This window comes from Rutidosis leptorrhynchoides, chromosome 4, assembly GCF_046630445.1.
Source record: "Rutidosis leptorrhynchoides isolate AG116_Rl617_1_P2 chromosome 4, CSIRO_AGI_Rlap_v1, whole genome shotgun sequence".
Taxonomy (NCBI): Eukaryota; Viridiplantae; Streptophyta; class Magnoliopsida; order Asterales; family Asteraceae; genus Rutidosis; species Rutidosis leptorrhynchoides.
This window is the reverse complement of record NC_092336.1, coordinates 585,978,645-585,995,268: the sequence shown is the minus strand read 5'-3', so window position 1 is coordinate 585,995,268 and position 16,624 is coordinate 585,978,645. Positions and strand designations below refer to the sequence as shown.

Sequence of the window (16,624 nt, the reverse complement as noted above, 5' to 3'; positions counted from 1 at the left end):
GTAAATCATGTTTGTTACATGATTATTTGTATTGTTGTGCGTATTTGCTTATTATGTTGAAATCGATTCTTATTACTAATACATGGATTTAAATATAACAGAAAGACTCAACAAGTTTCATTTATTTTGAATTTGGTATTTGATTATCTTCTCTACAAAGGTATTTTCAAAGTCGGACATCTAACGTTTTTTAGACAATGACCATGAAACCAAATTCACAGTTTTTATGGAATCCCTTGATGGGCTTGGAATAGTTTCTAAACTTTTAATATGATTATGGGTTTTGTATTGATTGAATTGAATGCTTAGATTTTGTATTTTATTTTTGTTTTAATAATATGGTTTTGGTACATCAACCATGTGGTTTGGTGATGATTATGATGCATTTGGTGATAATAATCAGGTACCATTCGAGGAATTAATTCCTTGTTGGTGTAACAAGTCTATCTTTATAACCGGTAATTAAATTTTACATCGTTTACTCCACTTCCCATAAGGAGTTACGGTACCTTACTATGTCACGCGGTGTGTGATACTTCTTACTATGTGTATGTGATCATCTTGCAGACCACCTCCGTTTTTGATCATTTACATTGTACTTTACATTTTGAATGATCAGTTTTTGAATGATGGGTCCTTTTAGGGTTAATAAGTGATGATGGTGGTGGTTTCAATTTGAGATCTCCACTGAATAAAAGAAATAGATTTTGCGAAATATATGGATATGAAATATAATAATAAAATGGTGAATTGGGTCATCTTGACCCAGAATTATTACAGCTGAATGAAGTATCATCTTTGGGTATCAAGTCAAATGCTTTTGTTGCTCAGAATCTGTATGATCAATGGCTTTCGCTACCCGAAACCGCTACTTTGGTAATTTTCCATCTTTATTTGTATATTTTTTTTATTGATATGAATCACAATTATCATTTAAATTGTGATAAAATATGGTGGAATTTAATGTCATAATGTATTCTGATTCTTTTGCCTAAATTGTGAATTTATTATTTTATATGTATCTTGATCATTCTATCGAATCGTACAATAAGGTTATGCACAATTATTATTAGTAATAACTTTTTAGTTAATGTTTTTGGATTGTTAAAACATTGCCTCATAATGCAAGTATTATGACGTTGAATGATAAGTGAACGCATTGCTCATTAGCATGTTTTGCAATTATCATCTTACTCAGGTCAAATTTATATAAGTTAAGTTAGTTAGTAGATATTTTGTACTGATAATAGCCTAATAGATGAATACTAAATAAGGTCACACATTTTACTTTTGCCCCACAAAGGTTATTTCAATATCTAACTTTTCTACTTTATGACACGAAAACGGGATAGAATCTTTAGGCAATAATAAATTGTCATTTGTTGACATCACTCCTAAACTGTAACTTTTGACTAACTTTGGATTCTACTAAATTGAGGTTTTAATGTTGTCCATTATTTTTTTTGCTCTTGGCTTACGCTTTTCGATATGCATTACAGTTCAAGGTGACATTCTCATCCACATTTTATTTGACAAGGCTAACATCTCGAACAAAAGAATTGACGAAGGCTATCACTACTGTTGATGCTGTTAAAATTGGACAGTTTAATGTTAACGTGAGTTGCTGGAGCGAACCTGCAACAAAATTTTTAGGTGGGCACATACAGGGCACTTGCAGAACCCGTTATGATATCAGCAACCTGATGTTAGGTAGGAGACTATAAAGCTAACTTTCATTTGATTATGTTAAGTTTATAATCTACTGATCTTGAATTGAAAATGTATCTTCCCAAAATCAATGTTCTATTATTCGTTTTGTTGTGGATTATATGTTTAGATAACGAATATTGGGTTGGTAACTCTTTGAAGGGTCAAAATAGGTGGTTTGTGTAACTTCTTAACAGTCCAAACCGTTAAATTCTAGTGTAGGTTAGGTGAAATTCTGCTGAACGGAAGGAGCAAGTTGCATCGTAATACTATGGTTTGTAATAACAATTGGCAATTATCATAATACCATGATCTCGAAAGCTTCATGTGATATCTGGATTGATGCATTGAAAGTTGTTGGTTTGTGGAGCAAAAAAGGGAGAAGTTCATGTGAGTAAAAGTTTGTTTTTTTTTTCTTTTTATTAATTTGAAATGGGCTGTATTTGTGTGAGTCCATTATCTTATGGTCGGTTTCATACAGGTCCATATGGGCGGGTTTTGATTGACACTCAATATCTAAATTAAAATAGTCTAATTCGTTGAACTAACTTTGAAGATATTTATGGAGTGCAAGTAGAACATGAAAAAAATAAAATTAGGGTTCGAAATAATTTTCTTTAATGGTACGCGTTAACACCATATCCGCTTGAACAACCGTTGTTTTCACCACCAGTCTTCCTTGGCGGTATGCCGTTAAACTGTAAGTCCTTTTTTTTTTATTTCAGAGGTTAATTAATTTTATGCATTTGTTCGTATGATTGGATTGTTAGCTTTAAAGGTTCGGATCCCTTGGTTTGATGACATCAGTCTTAGTACGCCTGCAAAACATTGCTTTTGACACTCTACTTGAATTTCATCTGGACCATCACAACACCAAGTTAGAGATGTTTGTAACGGGAGCATATATGCGTACAGGTATATACTCTCTGCAAATCTACAAATTAATTATAAATATTGACCTGAATGTAGTACAATTTCTTATTGGTATGCATGCCACTTTGCTTGGGTTTTGGTGTTTATATAGCACGACGTGATGGAATAATGGTTGATTAATATTTGGGTTTGGTTAAGACAATGCACCAAAATATATTGATAGGCCGTTGAAAGGATAAAATAACCCGTCTGCTAGAACAGGGTCTAATTAGTAGATAACACATTTTTTTAAGTTGAATAGAGTATGGAGTTAAACTGTGTTTTAGTTGAATATGTCATTTGTTACTACACGTAATATGTGTCAGGTCCTATTGGCTTGACCACCAAAAACATTTACTTCCTTTGTTACTTATGTATCTACACTTAGTGTGTTAGTTATAATTGTTGTAGCAAAATTTTGAAAATGCAGTAGGAATATACAATTTGCAATGCAACTTGCAAGTAAATGGGTCAAAACTACTACCTCTAGGCTCTAACATTAAGTGAACAAATACTATAACTTGTCATTCTGCATTTGTTAGGACTGAATATGAAATTCAGTAACTATACAAACTGAATATGAAATTTTTATTGAGCTTTGCAATCGTGATCGTAAGTGTTGTAATCTTAGTAGTGTTTTTATGATTTATTAAACCATTTAGTGTAACATCTAAATTTTCAAGGTAAATATATAGTTATTGTTTTAAAATGTTTAATTGTAGCTTTTGAAATAAAACTGCAGGTGTTGTATATTAAAAAATTCTTAATTGGTCATTTTGACTTTTTGACCCGTTTGGACTACATAGTGTCAAAACGGGTATTTGTTGGTTTGAACACCTGTATAATGTCGTGTCAAGTGTATTTGTAGGTCTTGATATTTTGAAAATAAGTTTTGAGCTTACTTCAGTTAAAGTGGGAAGTTATGATCCATTTGAGTCATAATTGTCCATCTTGACCCGTTTACATTATTTTTGGAAATATGAATTTCCTAACATGTTTAATATCCTTTTTTCTTTTTCTTCCTATCTTATATTTGGTATGTTTAACCTATCTATTTTTTTTCCTATTTACTTGCATAAATGTTGAACAAATTGATTAATGCATAATCTAATAGGTTTGTATGATGAAATTACTGTTAGGTTGAAGAACTAAACATGATATTCAAGTTAAGTGGTTTACTTGGAGGACTATTGGAAGATGTATGTTTGTCAAATGCAACTTTGTTTACGCCACGCCAACCTTCCGTCCAAATTACGAGATTCCAGTTGTCACAAAACAGTTTAAATAAATATAATGACTTGATCAGACCAGTTCAATTTCATTAGTGATTACTTTCGTCATTGTAATTGTGTAACACAGGTTATCGGTGCCAATAGTAACACATTTAAAAACTATTTTTAAGCTCCCGTGCAACGTACGGGCTCTTAAATGTATATTTGACTGTGAAAAAACAATGTCTTTATCATATCGTTAATTAATATAACATTTTATAATTTAAGTTTATTTGCTGAAGAGTCCCCGTGCAACGCACGGGCTCTTAAATCTAGTTACATACTAAATCCCATGGGGATTGTGGTCGTCTCCTCAAGGGAAATACGACAACAGTCTCCTCCCCTTTTCACACTCATATTTTCATTCTTCCCCCTCACCTATACCCGACATGCAAAAGTTACACCAAACTTTAGGGGGGTAAAATGTAAACTCCCCAAATTAAAATACAAAATTCAACCCTTTAACAGCCCATATCTTCCGCCTCGCTCCGAATTAAATTTCACCAAGCACTCCGTTAAACTCGAAATATTTTTACGAACAAAACGAAACAAACTACGTCCGAAACGGACACTTTTTAAAATACGCTAAACACACGACAACCCGTATCTTCCCACTCGCCGCGAGTTAAATTTTTCCGACAGCACCATCAGACTCGAAATAATTTTATGAACAAAACGATACTAACTACTTTCAAAACGGACACTTTTAAAAAAAAGCGAAATACAACGACAGCTCGTATCTTCCTGCTCACCGCGAGCTAAATTTTTTCGCCAGCACCATTAGACTCGAACTAATTTTATCAACAAAACGAAACTAACTACGTTCGAACCGGACAGATTTTAAAAAATACTAAAGACGACGACACAAACAACGAAGCATAACACATGTGCCGTTTTTCCTTCTGTAAATAAAACTGCGTTAAATATGAATACGCCGGCCGAAAGCCCTCGCCGCATCGCGCGGGCCGGACCCGGACTAGTCATAATTATAAATAAGAACATTACTTTTTTTTTAGCAAAAAATGAAAATTATATAAAACGAGTTCTTTTCTCAAAAAAGAAAATAACTAACAAGGATAACAAGCAAAATCGAACCGGCTCAAGGACTATTACTATTCTAAATTATAAATTCATTATATTGTATTATATTATATTACTAGCTTAAGACCCGCGAATTCGCAGGATTTTTTTATGGGTCAAATCAGTTTTTCATTTATTTCATTAATAGTATTTTATATAATATTTGTTAGGTTGACTATAAAGCAAAACAATATTAGAAATAATGTTGTATTAATACTGCAAAAACTAAATGAAACAAAATTGTAAACCATAATATCTTCAACCATAATAATATAGTATTTAGATAGATGAAAACAAATGTAAATTATGGCAAAAGTCCCAGGAAGCATTGCCACGTTGTTAAGCTTTGCGACGAGATTCCTAAAGATAACTTAATGTCGGTAATCTTTTGCGGTAGTCGAGAATTGTCATTAGTGTCTTATATTTGTCTTTTCGTGAGTAGCACTTAGATCACCCGGACCTTTATCGATTTGTAGTGTACTTGATTAGTCCACATACCAAATGAAAACTGCAATCCATTATAACAAACAACCTTAGTTGCAGCACCCTCATCATCTTTGAAACTCAAAGTCAAAGAAACCCTTATTCAAAAAGTCAAAATACAACCAAAAACCAACATACCTGAGTTGCAACACCCTCATCATGTTTGTAGCCCAACTTCTCCAAAACTCCATGTATAAACGTTAATCCATTCTTAAGCAGGCTTCACCAAGTGAGCTTAGAGGCATAACAAACCCATCTTGTGGTATACCCATTAACACGTGAGATGGCATATGCATAAATAATATCCTATAAATGAACACGGGTTTAAGAGGTTTCCATAAGCTGAAAACATTATATGCTGACAAGTTCATGTGATCTAAAGATGAAATAACATAAATTACATCGGTTTCCTTCTGTACATATTTTAAAGCAGAAACCAATGACTTTGTGTTTGGCCGCTCAAGAGGCTCATATTGCAACACTTGGAGGCTAGGCGTGCTAATTCGACTCTATCATCATTAGAAAATTGACCTTCCAAACAATAAGAGTCGGGCCAGCATTGGAGTATTCTCATATCTTATCAAATCAAGCGCCTTATGGATTCAGATAATACTTCAAGTAACAGATAAAAAGTCAACTCTTTCATTTGACTGTATAATTTAAAAAAGAAACTGGTCAAGCAAGCAAACACCAAACATATAAATAATTCAAAATCAGTATATTTCAATATTGGTATGGCACATACACAACTACAGCTAGATAGAATATGTTTCTCACTTAGAAGGTCAAGTAAAAGGGTGCCAGAACTGTAAATCACACTTTCTGATGCCAGAACTGTACATCGCAATCAAGACAAAATAATTAAAAACATATCAAGAGTTCAAGATTAGTAAATAACACTAAGAACAAAATATGACCCACTTTAACCTGAGCCCGTCACCAATAAAAAACAATGTTATTCGCTTTTACAAAGATAGAGGTGACAATTTTAGCCCGTATATACTTACGAATGGATCAACTTTAGATAAAGAAGTGAACTAACATGATACAAAAAATAAAATTTCATTTGTAGTAAACTCGTGCAAAATTGATGCCAAGTAATTCAAGTTCATATAACCTCTAAACAATCATACAATTAAATAGATTTTAACCAAATAAATGTTATTCTCCTCCCGACCGTTTTCTCTCTGATTTTTGCACTTCCAAAAAAAATAAAAAATAAAAACCCACGTTTGACTTTAATTGGCCATTGCTTCTATCTTCCACACAAATTACAAGCGGACACCCACACCATCGAACTCGCACTAATTTTGCGGACCTAACCGTACTCTTTTTTCCGGCGATTGTTGTGCCACGACCCTCCACGCGCCGAACGCGCCGTCGCGGTAACTTGGCCGGAAACGCACCTGGCCAAAATTCTTGAACCACGGCAAACCAACTGCCGCTGCTGACTGCTGTCGTCCGCTTGGGTTTGCGTTTGAATTTCTTATCCTATTTGCCCGTTCCTTTTTTGTACATATATAGATATATAGATATAGATATAGATATTTATAACATATTATATTTCTATCTATTTATACATAGCTTATACTGATATTTCATTGTATATGTATACTTATAGGTGCTAGATCTCTATATATTCTCTCTATCTGTATCTATTTGGCCTATTTATTGCCCTTTGTACTCGGTATCCTTCAATAGCGTTTAGTGTATTTTGGCACCTGTTATACTCATCTTAGGCTCCTACTGTTTCATTTTATATTTCTATATTTATATATAGTATCTCTTTTTACATCTATAATATAGACAACACACTTTCGTATGATCACGTGAGGTCATGTCCTCCTAGTTTAGGGGCGGGTAGCTTTAGAGGGGTTGGAGGAGGGAGTAGAGTAGCAACCCCAGGTAAGATTAGAGTGGGAAGTTGGAATGTAGGAACTTTGACGGGCAAGAGGATTGAGCTTGTGGATATCTTTCTTAAGTGTAAGGTGGAAATAGTGTGCGTTCAAGAGACTAGATGGAAGGGACAGGAGGCGGTGGACTTTAATAACTACAGGTTGTGGTACTCGGGCTCTAGGACAGCTCGAAATGGAGGAGGAATCCTTTTAGGTCCAACACACAAGGATCATGTTGTTGATGTGGGTAGGTTTAGCGATAGGATTATGTCGGTTACGTTTATAATTAATGAGGAGACGTTCACGGTCATTAGCGCTTACGCACCCCACGTAGGTTTAGGAGAAGCGGAGAAGAAGAGTTTCTGGGAATTGTTAGATGAGGTTGTAAGGGGATGTCCAGCGGACCATCGATTGATTATAGGGGGCGATCTTAATGGTCATATAGGAGCGGAGGTAGAGGGATATAGGGGAGCCCATGGGGGCTTTGGGTATGGGGTTAGAAATGAAGAAGGGCGCTCAATTCTCGAGTTCGCCATTGCCCATGATCTGGTTGTTGCAAACTCTTTCTTCAAGAAGAGGGATGCTCAGCTAGCCACCTTTCATAGTGGGGGTCATAGTACCCAAATTGACTTTTTCCTTCTTCGCAGGGGTGACCTTAGGAACTGTAAGGACTGTAAGGTCCTCCCAACCTGGACTTGTTCATCCCAGCATAGACTGTTGGTCATGGAGTTAGGTACCCAGGGACGGGTAAACAGGAGGGCGAGAGAAGTACAACCACCCAAAATCCTCTGGAAGAACTTAAATGGAGAGAAGGCGGAGACTTTTAGGGCTAATGTTGTTGAAAGAATGGGTGCTGAATTGGAAAATGCAGCCTTTATTGATGCAGATCAGATGTGGAACAACCTAGCGTCCACTATTAGAGGGGTGGCAAAAGAATCCTTGGGAGTGGCAGTTGGGACGTCGAGAGCCCAAAATGGTTGTAGAGAATCATGGTGGCTTAACGACGAGGTCCAAACTAAAGTCGCGCTTAAACAAGCGAGGTTTCGGGAGCTCACCTCCTTTAGAGGGGGTACACTAGCAGACAGAACTAGCATAGAAAATAGCTATAAAGAAGCCAAGAGAAAAGCAAAGATCGCCGTTACACGTGCAAAAGATAAAGCTTACGAAGACTTATATAAGAGACTAGACTCTAAAGAAGGGGCAAACGACATCTACAGGATAGCCAAAGTTAGGGAGCGTCGGCGAAGGGATCTGGATAACATCAAATATATCAAGGATGAAGCAGGTCAAAGCATAGTGAAGGAAGACAAAATTAGGAAACGATGGGAAGAATACTTCTCATCCCTTTTCGATGGGGGAAGGACTAGGAATGGAGAACCTCATGTCTATGATATGGCCCCACAATATCAAAACAACTGTTTCTGCACGAGGATCAACCATGGGGAAGTTAGAGTGGCCCTACGCAAGATGGGGAGAAACAAAGCAGTAGGACCGGACCAAATCCCCATAGAGGCGTGGCGGTGCCTAGGCGATGATGGGGTTAGGTGGTTGACAAACCTTTTCAACATGACGTTTAGAAGCGCAAAAATGCCAATGGAGTGGAGACTGAGCGAGGTTATTCCCATTTACAAGAACAAAGGGGATGCACAGACGTGTAGTAACTATAGAGGTATAAAGTTACTTAGCCATACCATGAAACTATGGGAGAGAGTGATTGAGACTAGGCTTAGACGAGAGACAAAGGTGTCAGAGAATCAATTTGGGTTCATGCCAGGACGCTCCTCGATGGAGGCAATTCACATTATTAGAAGTCTTATGGAGAAGTATAGAGAGAAACAAAAGAACCTACACATGGCTTTCTTAGACTTGGAAAAAGCTTATGATAGTGGCCCACGAGAGTTGATTTGGAAGATCCTTAATGGTAGAGGTATCCCAAGTAGGTATATAAGAGCTATTATGGACATGTACCAGGGGGCGAAAACTCGCGTTCGGATGACAGTAGGATACACAGAGTTTTTCCCAGTAGAAGTAGGTTTACATCAAGGATCTGCTCTTAGCCCTTTTCTTTTCGCTTTAGTCTTAGACGACCTGTCCCATAGGATACAAGGGAGTATCCCTTGGTGCTTGATTTTTGCCGATGATATTGTCTTAGTATCGGAATCCCAGGATGAGCTAAACAGAAGGCTGGAGCAATGGAGGAATGCCCTGGAACAAAATGGACTTCGGATTAGTAGACTTAAATCGGAGTATCTTAGATGCGACTACGGGAGGATCGAAGATCACAATGATACTGTGGATATTCGTATTGGGGATCAGGTCTTACATCCACAGGATTCCTTTAGATACTTAAGATCGATGCTACACAAATCGGGAAGGACAGATGATGATGTGTCTCACCGTATAAGAGTAGGATGGCTGAAGTGGAGAGCTGTGAAAGGGGTTTTGTGCGACAAGAAGATACCCCTTAAATTGAAGGGGAAATTCTTCAAGGTAGCGATTAGACCGGCCATGTTGTACGGATCGGAGTGTTGGCCAATGACGAAGGCCCAAGAGAGGAGGATGGAGGTGGCAGAAATGAGGATGCTTAGGTGGACGTGTGGTAAGACCATGTTAGACATGATACCTAATGGAATTTTTAGAAAGAACTTAGAAGTTGGGAATATCGTCAACAAGATGAGAGAAGGACGACTTAGATGGTTTGGCCATGTAAGGAGGTGGCCACCCACAGCACCGGTCAGGAGAGTGGAAGCCCTCACGGTTGGCGGCGTAAGGAGAAGAGGTAGACCTACACGTAGGTTGGAGGATAGACTGAAGCTTGACATGAAGGAGCTTTTATTGACCGAGGACATGACTTCTGATAGAAATTTGTGGAGGAGTAGAATTAGGATTGATGACTAGGTTGTATATATATTTTATTTTATATTCTTTTTTAATTTTCTATTTAGTTTTATATATTTTTATCGTATGCCTTTTGCCTACTTGCTTTTTTGCTTCATATATGTTTTTGCTTTTTTGCTTCATATATGTTTTTTTTTTTTTTTTTCATATACTAATACCTATTGTAGCATATCCCAACATGTTGTGTGCATTACATTATACTTATTTACTTGCCTTATAGCACTATACCGTTACATGTCGCATTACATTATATCGCATTAAATTACACGTATTTACATTTACATGCTACATGTCTTTATGCTTACATTGTATACTTATATGTTTTATACTGCATTGTATAACTACATGCTCTATACCTACATGCTTACATACACATTTTATACTTACATTGCTTGTTATACTTGCATACTTGACACTTACTTTTTTCACTTATATGTTCTTTTACTTTACTTTGTTACATGCCATGTTTACCTTTACATTTTCCACGGTAAGGTTCCTTTTATCTACTTTACTTTTCTTGCATTTAGTTACTTCACTTAACGGATTTCATGGTTCTGCTGGCCGGAGGTCCTTGGGAAGCAGCCTCTCTGCCCTATAGTATAGGGAGGGACGACTTCTTTTACCTGCGGACCGATAGGTATCCGTGGGGGGAGGAATGACTTCCCTTTTACTCTAGAGTAGAGGAAAGACTGTCTACATCTAACCTCCCCCATACTCCACTTTAGTGGAATTGGGTATTGTTGTTGTTGTTGTATAACATCAATTTGGATGACTCCGATCATTCCACATAGTTAAAGCCTGAATCTAAAACTTCACCCTTCACATAGAGAACCAACTAACCACAATCCATCTTTAAACATAATCACGTCCTTTTTTTAATTGACTTTTTTTACTTGATTTTCAAAGAGAGAATTTTGAACAAAAAGTGTTTTGGGTTGATATAACTTGACCATGACCATATTAAAACCTAAAAACATTCTGGTTTTGACCTGAACCTGTCACCCAATCATATCAACAGAAACATAAGATTATAGGGTTCTGCATTTCTAAAAATTGATTAAGATGGTGGCAATATTTCATTGCAAACCATAACAGTTATAAATGTGTCAAGATGTCAACATTGTGACTAAATTACACTTTGCTTGCGAATTCAAAAGTTGCAGGCAAACAAAAGCAATCACTAACAGCATCAGAGAGCTCGTGACTGACTAAAATTCAAAACAAATGCAATCTAAGGGTACCTACACATTCAATCAAGTTCAAGAAAAAAAGAAAAAAAAAAGTTGGTGATAAATCCTTATTTTTTTTAGAATTCATTGACAAAGGTTAACAACGACAACAGCAACATAAAGTAACAATAATATTAAATAAATAAAGGATGTCTTACCCACACCCCAGTTTAAAGTCACAAAATCAAACATTAACTGTGATCACCACCAGCAGCAAATTGCATCATGTTACATGTATTCAACTACAAATGCAGGTCTACGAAAAAAAACCTTAAATCAGTCGCTATTTTGTGATTTAACTACGTCATCAAAAAATATTGTGAATAAATATTAAATAGCAAATTGAAATACGATGTGACTACCTGAAATAATGTACATAAAACTGCTTTTCAACATCCATCTTTTCCGGTCTTCGACTGATACAACTTTTGATCGATGATTGTTAACTGTTCCGATCGTATCATACAATTAAACGCAACAATTTTTGAGTTTCTCCATTATCAATTGATGGTGTATTCGATTTCAATTGAGACTGGATATGGAGTTTTTATTCAAATTGACTCCATAAGAACATTATCAGGATAGCATGTGAACCAAAACAACATAATTGAAATAGAATGTGATTACCTGTGGATCTAAAGTAGAGGTTGATTCTCAAAACGATTACATTCATGTAAGATGCTTGACTGAACGGGATTGATTAGAAAAGATTAATCGATCGAAATATTCTGGCTCAATCTGCAAATCGGAAACTCATGTTGTTGTTGTTGTTGCTGCTGCTGCTGTTTTTGATTTTGCGGATTGTACTTTTTGACGGTTCATTTGTTTAAGGTTTATCGAGAACCCCTTTTTTCATTGTAGCTCTCGTTCATTAATTTTAAATTGAAGGGTATTTTAGTCACAACGATGCTAAATATTTATTATTAGGTCATAATCATGACTTTTAATGGGGTAGATTATAAAGTTGATTAAGATTTAATGGCTAGGATTAGAGATTTCTTTTTGATGGACCTAATTTCATATTAAGTCAAGTGTAATTTTCACATGTCATATTTATTTATATATACCCTTATCAACTTTTAAAATCACATATTTACCCAATTTAAATATTAAAACTATCATATGTAACCATTTAATTTAAAAAATCCACTAAACCCAATTTTCGACAATTTAATTCCTATTTGATCCCTACTCTATATACTACTACGATCATCAGAAAAACTATAAATTTACAGACATTTGTTCATATAAAATCATAAGAAAAACTACCGAACAATTTTTAATACTAAATTTGAGGGAATGGTAACGCATTACTGTGTATTGGTAAAATTATACCATTACATAATTAGATTCAACGCATTTCTTAAATCTGATAGAACTCGAGCAATTTTTTGTTGTTGCAACTACACGCAAGATGAAATATATATGTATTTTATAGTCCCGTTCTATCAGCGAAACATACTAACATACTAGATATGTGTCCTTTTTTAAGAGTTTTCGGCGATCATCGGAACACATTGAAAACGGTGACACATGGACGGTTTGTTTATAAGAACAATCGTTAATTAAAGATTTGTTAATTTGTTTATTGTAATTAAAATGAAAATAATTGGGACGGAGGGAGTACATAATTTATTTGTGGAGATATAACGTCAAAGAAGAAAATTGGAGAGAATGTTGAAAAAGGTGGTTTATAAATCTGCATCATAAAATATATGTATGTTCCTTCTCTAACCTCTAAAGTATGAACATAGTGGAAGCTATAACTGATTCTGAGAACTAGACCGACTGTACTTCTCTAACCTCTAAATTATGAACATGGTTTCAACATTTCTTTGTCCATTTCATTTTAGTTTTATTGATGTTCTGTCTTATTTATGGTAGTCAAAATATGATGTAACATATTATTTGAAAGACACACAATTAAAATATTTCAATGAATCAATAACAAAATGGGTAAATATTGACCCTTTTGATCTGGTCAACTAATCAAATTCATTAACATTTTATCTAAACTTTCAAATAGTAACTGCTATTACCTATTGAAAATAGAGTACGGGCTCAAATTAGCAATACTTAAGCTATTGGGTCGACATGTCCCTCTTAAACGCAACCACAAATATTATTTGAAAATGTAAATCAAGCGTCATAAAATTTAAAATAAGTGATTTATTTAAAACAGATTTTGAGTAGCCGTGCAAGGGCTCAAAACCTAGTAATATATATATAATGATGAAAATATCCTTTAATCAATTTAATATTAGTCTTTAATCTATAGTTAATATTAAAATCCTAAAATGACGATGTCATTATTTGGCAAATTCCTTTGTTAAGAAAAAATAAAAAAGAAAAAGAAAAAAATTTAAGTATGGTGGGTGGTGTCATTAATCTAATAATTTTGAATTAAAATTAAATTTTATTAATTAATTATTATTATTAAATCTTATTAATAATTATTTTAATTATTAACATTAAATAACTTTGAATTATTTTAATTAATTATTTTGAATTGAGTATGAGAAGGTATAAAACTTAGGCAGAATGAAACTAATTCTAAATTTATATTTTAATTTACACTTTTAAAATAAAATGACAACTAAAATTATTTCTTATGATTGGATGTAGATTGTTTAATATGCATTTTAGGTGTTTGATGAAATATTCAGGGGACGAGTTTCTTAGTCGGACTATGTGCTTCCACGGGTCATAAACTAAATAACTTTAGCATTTACGTTCACTTAATACCTAAAATATATTATTAAACTGTTTCGTTTAAACAAACCCGTGGTTCCGCGAGTCATTTCACTAGTATTAGATTATATTGTTTATTTAATACCAAAACAAGATACATTATTTTTATAAATGTGAAGGAAAATGAAAAAAAAAAATTATAACCTATTTTTAAAAAGGCAAAAATCAATTTAATATATTAATATAAGTTTATTATACTTCACTTTCGATCATTTCCCATAATTATTATAAAACTTTACATTTACACTCATAAATTTCATTCTTAATCAATCTCAATATAACTAAAACATTAATTGTAAGAAATTAAAATAAAGCATATTACACTAATAATTTAGAATAATGTATTAAAAAAATTAGGCTCAAATGTGAAGTTTTTAGTTCAAAAAAATAAAAAATAATGAGCTTCCTTTTAAATCCAACAAACTAAAAAATGACTTTCTTTTAAAACTATATTTTCTTTCTTCATCTATTACTACGTATTATTATTATTCTTCCCAATTTTGCATCACCACAACCATTTTCATTTTTCTATTCTTCTCCTATATTCCTTTTAAACCATTGCTATTTAAAAAACTCAACCATAAACATAGAAAAAAAGAAGCAACAAAGGTCAACCAATCAAAAGCCTCCAAGGCGACAAACTTCTTTTTTTCCGTCTAGTGGATGACTGACACCCGATGATCAAGCGTATTTCCGTGATCCAGCCGTGATCCGGTTCTCGGTCATATCCCTGAGTGCGAGGTGTATGGTTGAGTGGACTAGTATTGGATGTTCGCTCTCTGATCCGAATACCGTATATTACCCAGTTCGCGATGAAGATCTCAAAGGGGTGACGCACAACCAAACCGGATGTATTCGACTCGGATATGGACCGAGTGAGCTGGTGAGTTGATTAGTGATTGTATGTCTAGATAGAGAAAGTATTGACTCTCTTGATGTGACTTATCATGGCGTCTTTCTTGGGATTGACAGTAGCATATTTATTGGCAAACACGAGGGTTTAGTGTTGTCCATGAATCTGGTCATGCTGACGTGTCGTTCTTTATAGGGTTGGCCAACATTGGTAGTTAGGCCCAAGCCTTTTAGGTCTTACATTTATGTTTACGTGGCTCAATGTTGACACGTGTGCACATTGCAATTGGTAAGGCTTACGTGACGTCAATTCCTTGTAGGGAGCTTATGTGACGTCACCGCTATCTGTGAGCGTTCTGTAAGCTATGAACCGGTCACTGACTTGTTGACGTATTTGGTCTTACTATCAGTTTGGATGTTGACGTCGTCTATATGTTAGCTGGGAGCCGTAAGGTGGCAACGGTATACTTGCAATCTTTTTCTTATTGCTACTTGTTTTCATATTTTGGTTCCTAGCTAACCGGATGTTGACCAGGAGTTAAATTCCGTTTAGCTTGAACCTAAACTAATCGTCTACGGGAATTAGATATGATATATGGTATGCATTTTTCCTTGATAGTGTGCCTCTGATACAGAGAACATTAAAAGGGTGATTTTTTTATTATATATTTTTGACTTTCACTTAGAGTTATTGTATAGGACAAATTAACATTTAATTGTATATTTTAAAACATAAAAGGTACGTAACATGGTTTCTTTGTGATTTGGACCTTTAGATGTTTAGCCTTATACAATGTATTAAACTAAACTTATGATGTAGCAACGTAAATAATAAATAAATACAATTAAATCCCATTAACTCCTTTAAACATTCGCACACCATAGTTAGTTGCCATGAGAAGATAATAATACGGAGTAATAAAGAAGAAAAGATTTATTTGTTAAATTGCAATAATATAACAAAAAACTTTAAAATACATGAAAGTTGCCGTAAAAAAAAATTGTTAAAGTACTATGAATGCTATTGTTTTTCATTTGCCTTATCTAAATTACCACTATATTTTAATTATTGATCCCGGGTGTGCATCATTTGATTTCAAACCGAATAAACCGAATATCGAATCGAATCCAAACCAATAAAAACCAAACCGAAATTTTTAACGGTTTTTGGATTGATCGAAACCGAAACCGAATTTATAATTCGGTTTTTGGTTTGGTTTTCGGTTTTGAACATTTTTTATTCGGTTAACCGAAAACCAAATTAAAAACCGAACTCAAATTAATAACATATTAAAACATATTTATAATTATAAGATTTATATATTTTATATTTGATGTATTATTACATTTTTATTAAATAATAAACACGTTATATACCCTATATACTTAAATTAACTCCACAACCGTTAATTCTAATTCATATGTAAGTTTATGCTGTTAGAATTTCTATTTGTAGTGATTTTCGGTTTAAACTGAAACCAAACCGAAATCAAATTCGGTTTTCGGTTCGGTTTTGGTTATGGTTTCAAAATTTAAATTTGGTTTT

The 16,624-nt window shown here is 34.4% G+C and overlaps 1 protein-coding gene across 1 annotated transcript; it reads left to right on the top strand.

Moving 5' to 3' along the window:
* The first annotated feature begins 358 nt into the window (after positions 1 to 358).
* Positions 359 to 10,844, top strand: LOC139842880 (uncharacterized). Its single transcript, XM_071832980.1, has 7 exons — positions 359 to 403; positions 781 to 876; positions 1,500 to 1,710; positions 7,260 to 9,139; positions 9,320 to 9,792; positions 9,988 to 10,127; positions 10,774 to 10,844. Exons 1-7 carry the CDS (start codon positions 359 to 361, stop codon positions 10,842 to 10,844), a joined length of 2,916 nt encoding a protein of 971 aa, XP_071689081.1.
* Positions 10,845 to 16,624: the final 5,780 nt, after the last annotated feature.

Bases quoted from the DNA above. Each gene is read 5' to 3' on its own strand.
- LOC139842880 (XM_071832980.1), top strand. From the start codon at position 359: ATGTGGTTTGGTGATGATTATGATGCATTTGGTGATAATAATCAG. The intron at 9,793-9,987 runs GTGCGACAAGAA...TGGAATTTTTAG, and splicing joins AGAGCTGTGAAAGGGGTTTT to AAAGAACTTAGAAGTTGGGA. The intron at 10,128-10,773 runs GTAGACCTACAC...TCTTGCATTTAG, and splicing joins TGGCGGCGTAAGGAGAAGAG to TTACTTCACTTAACGGATTT.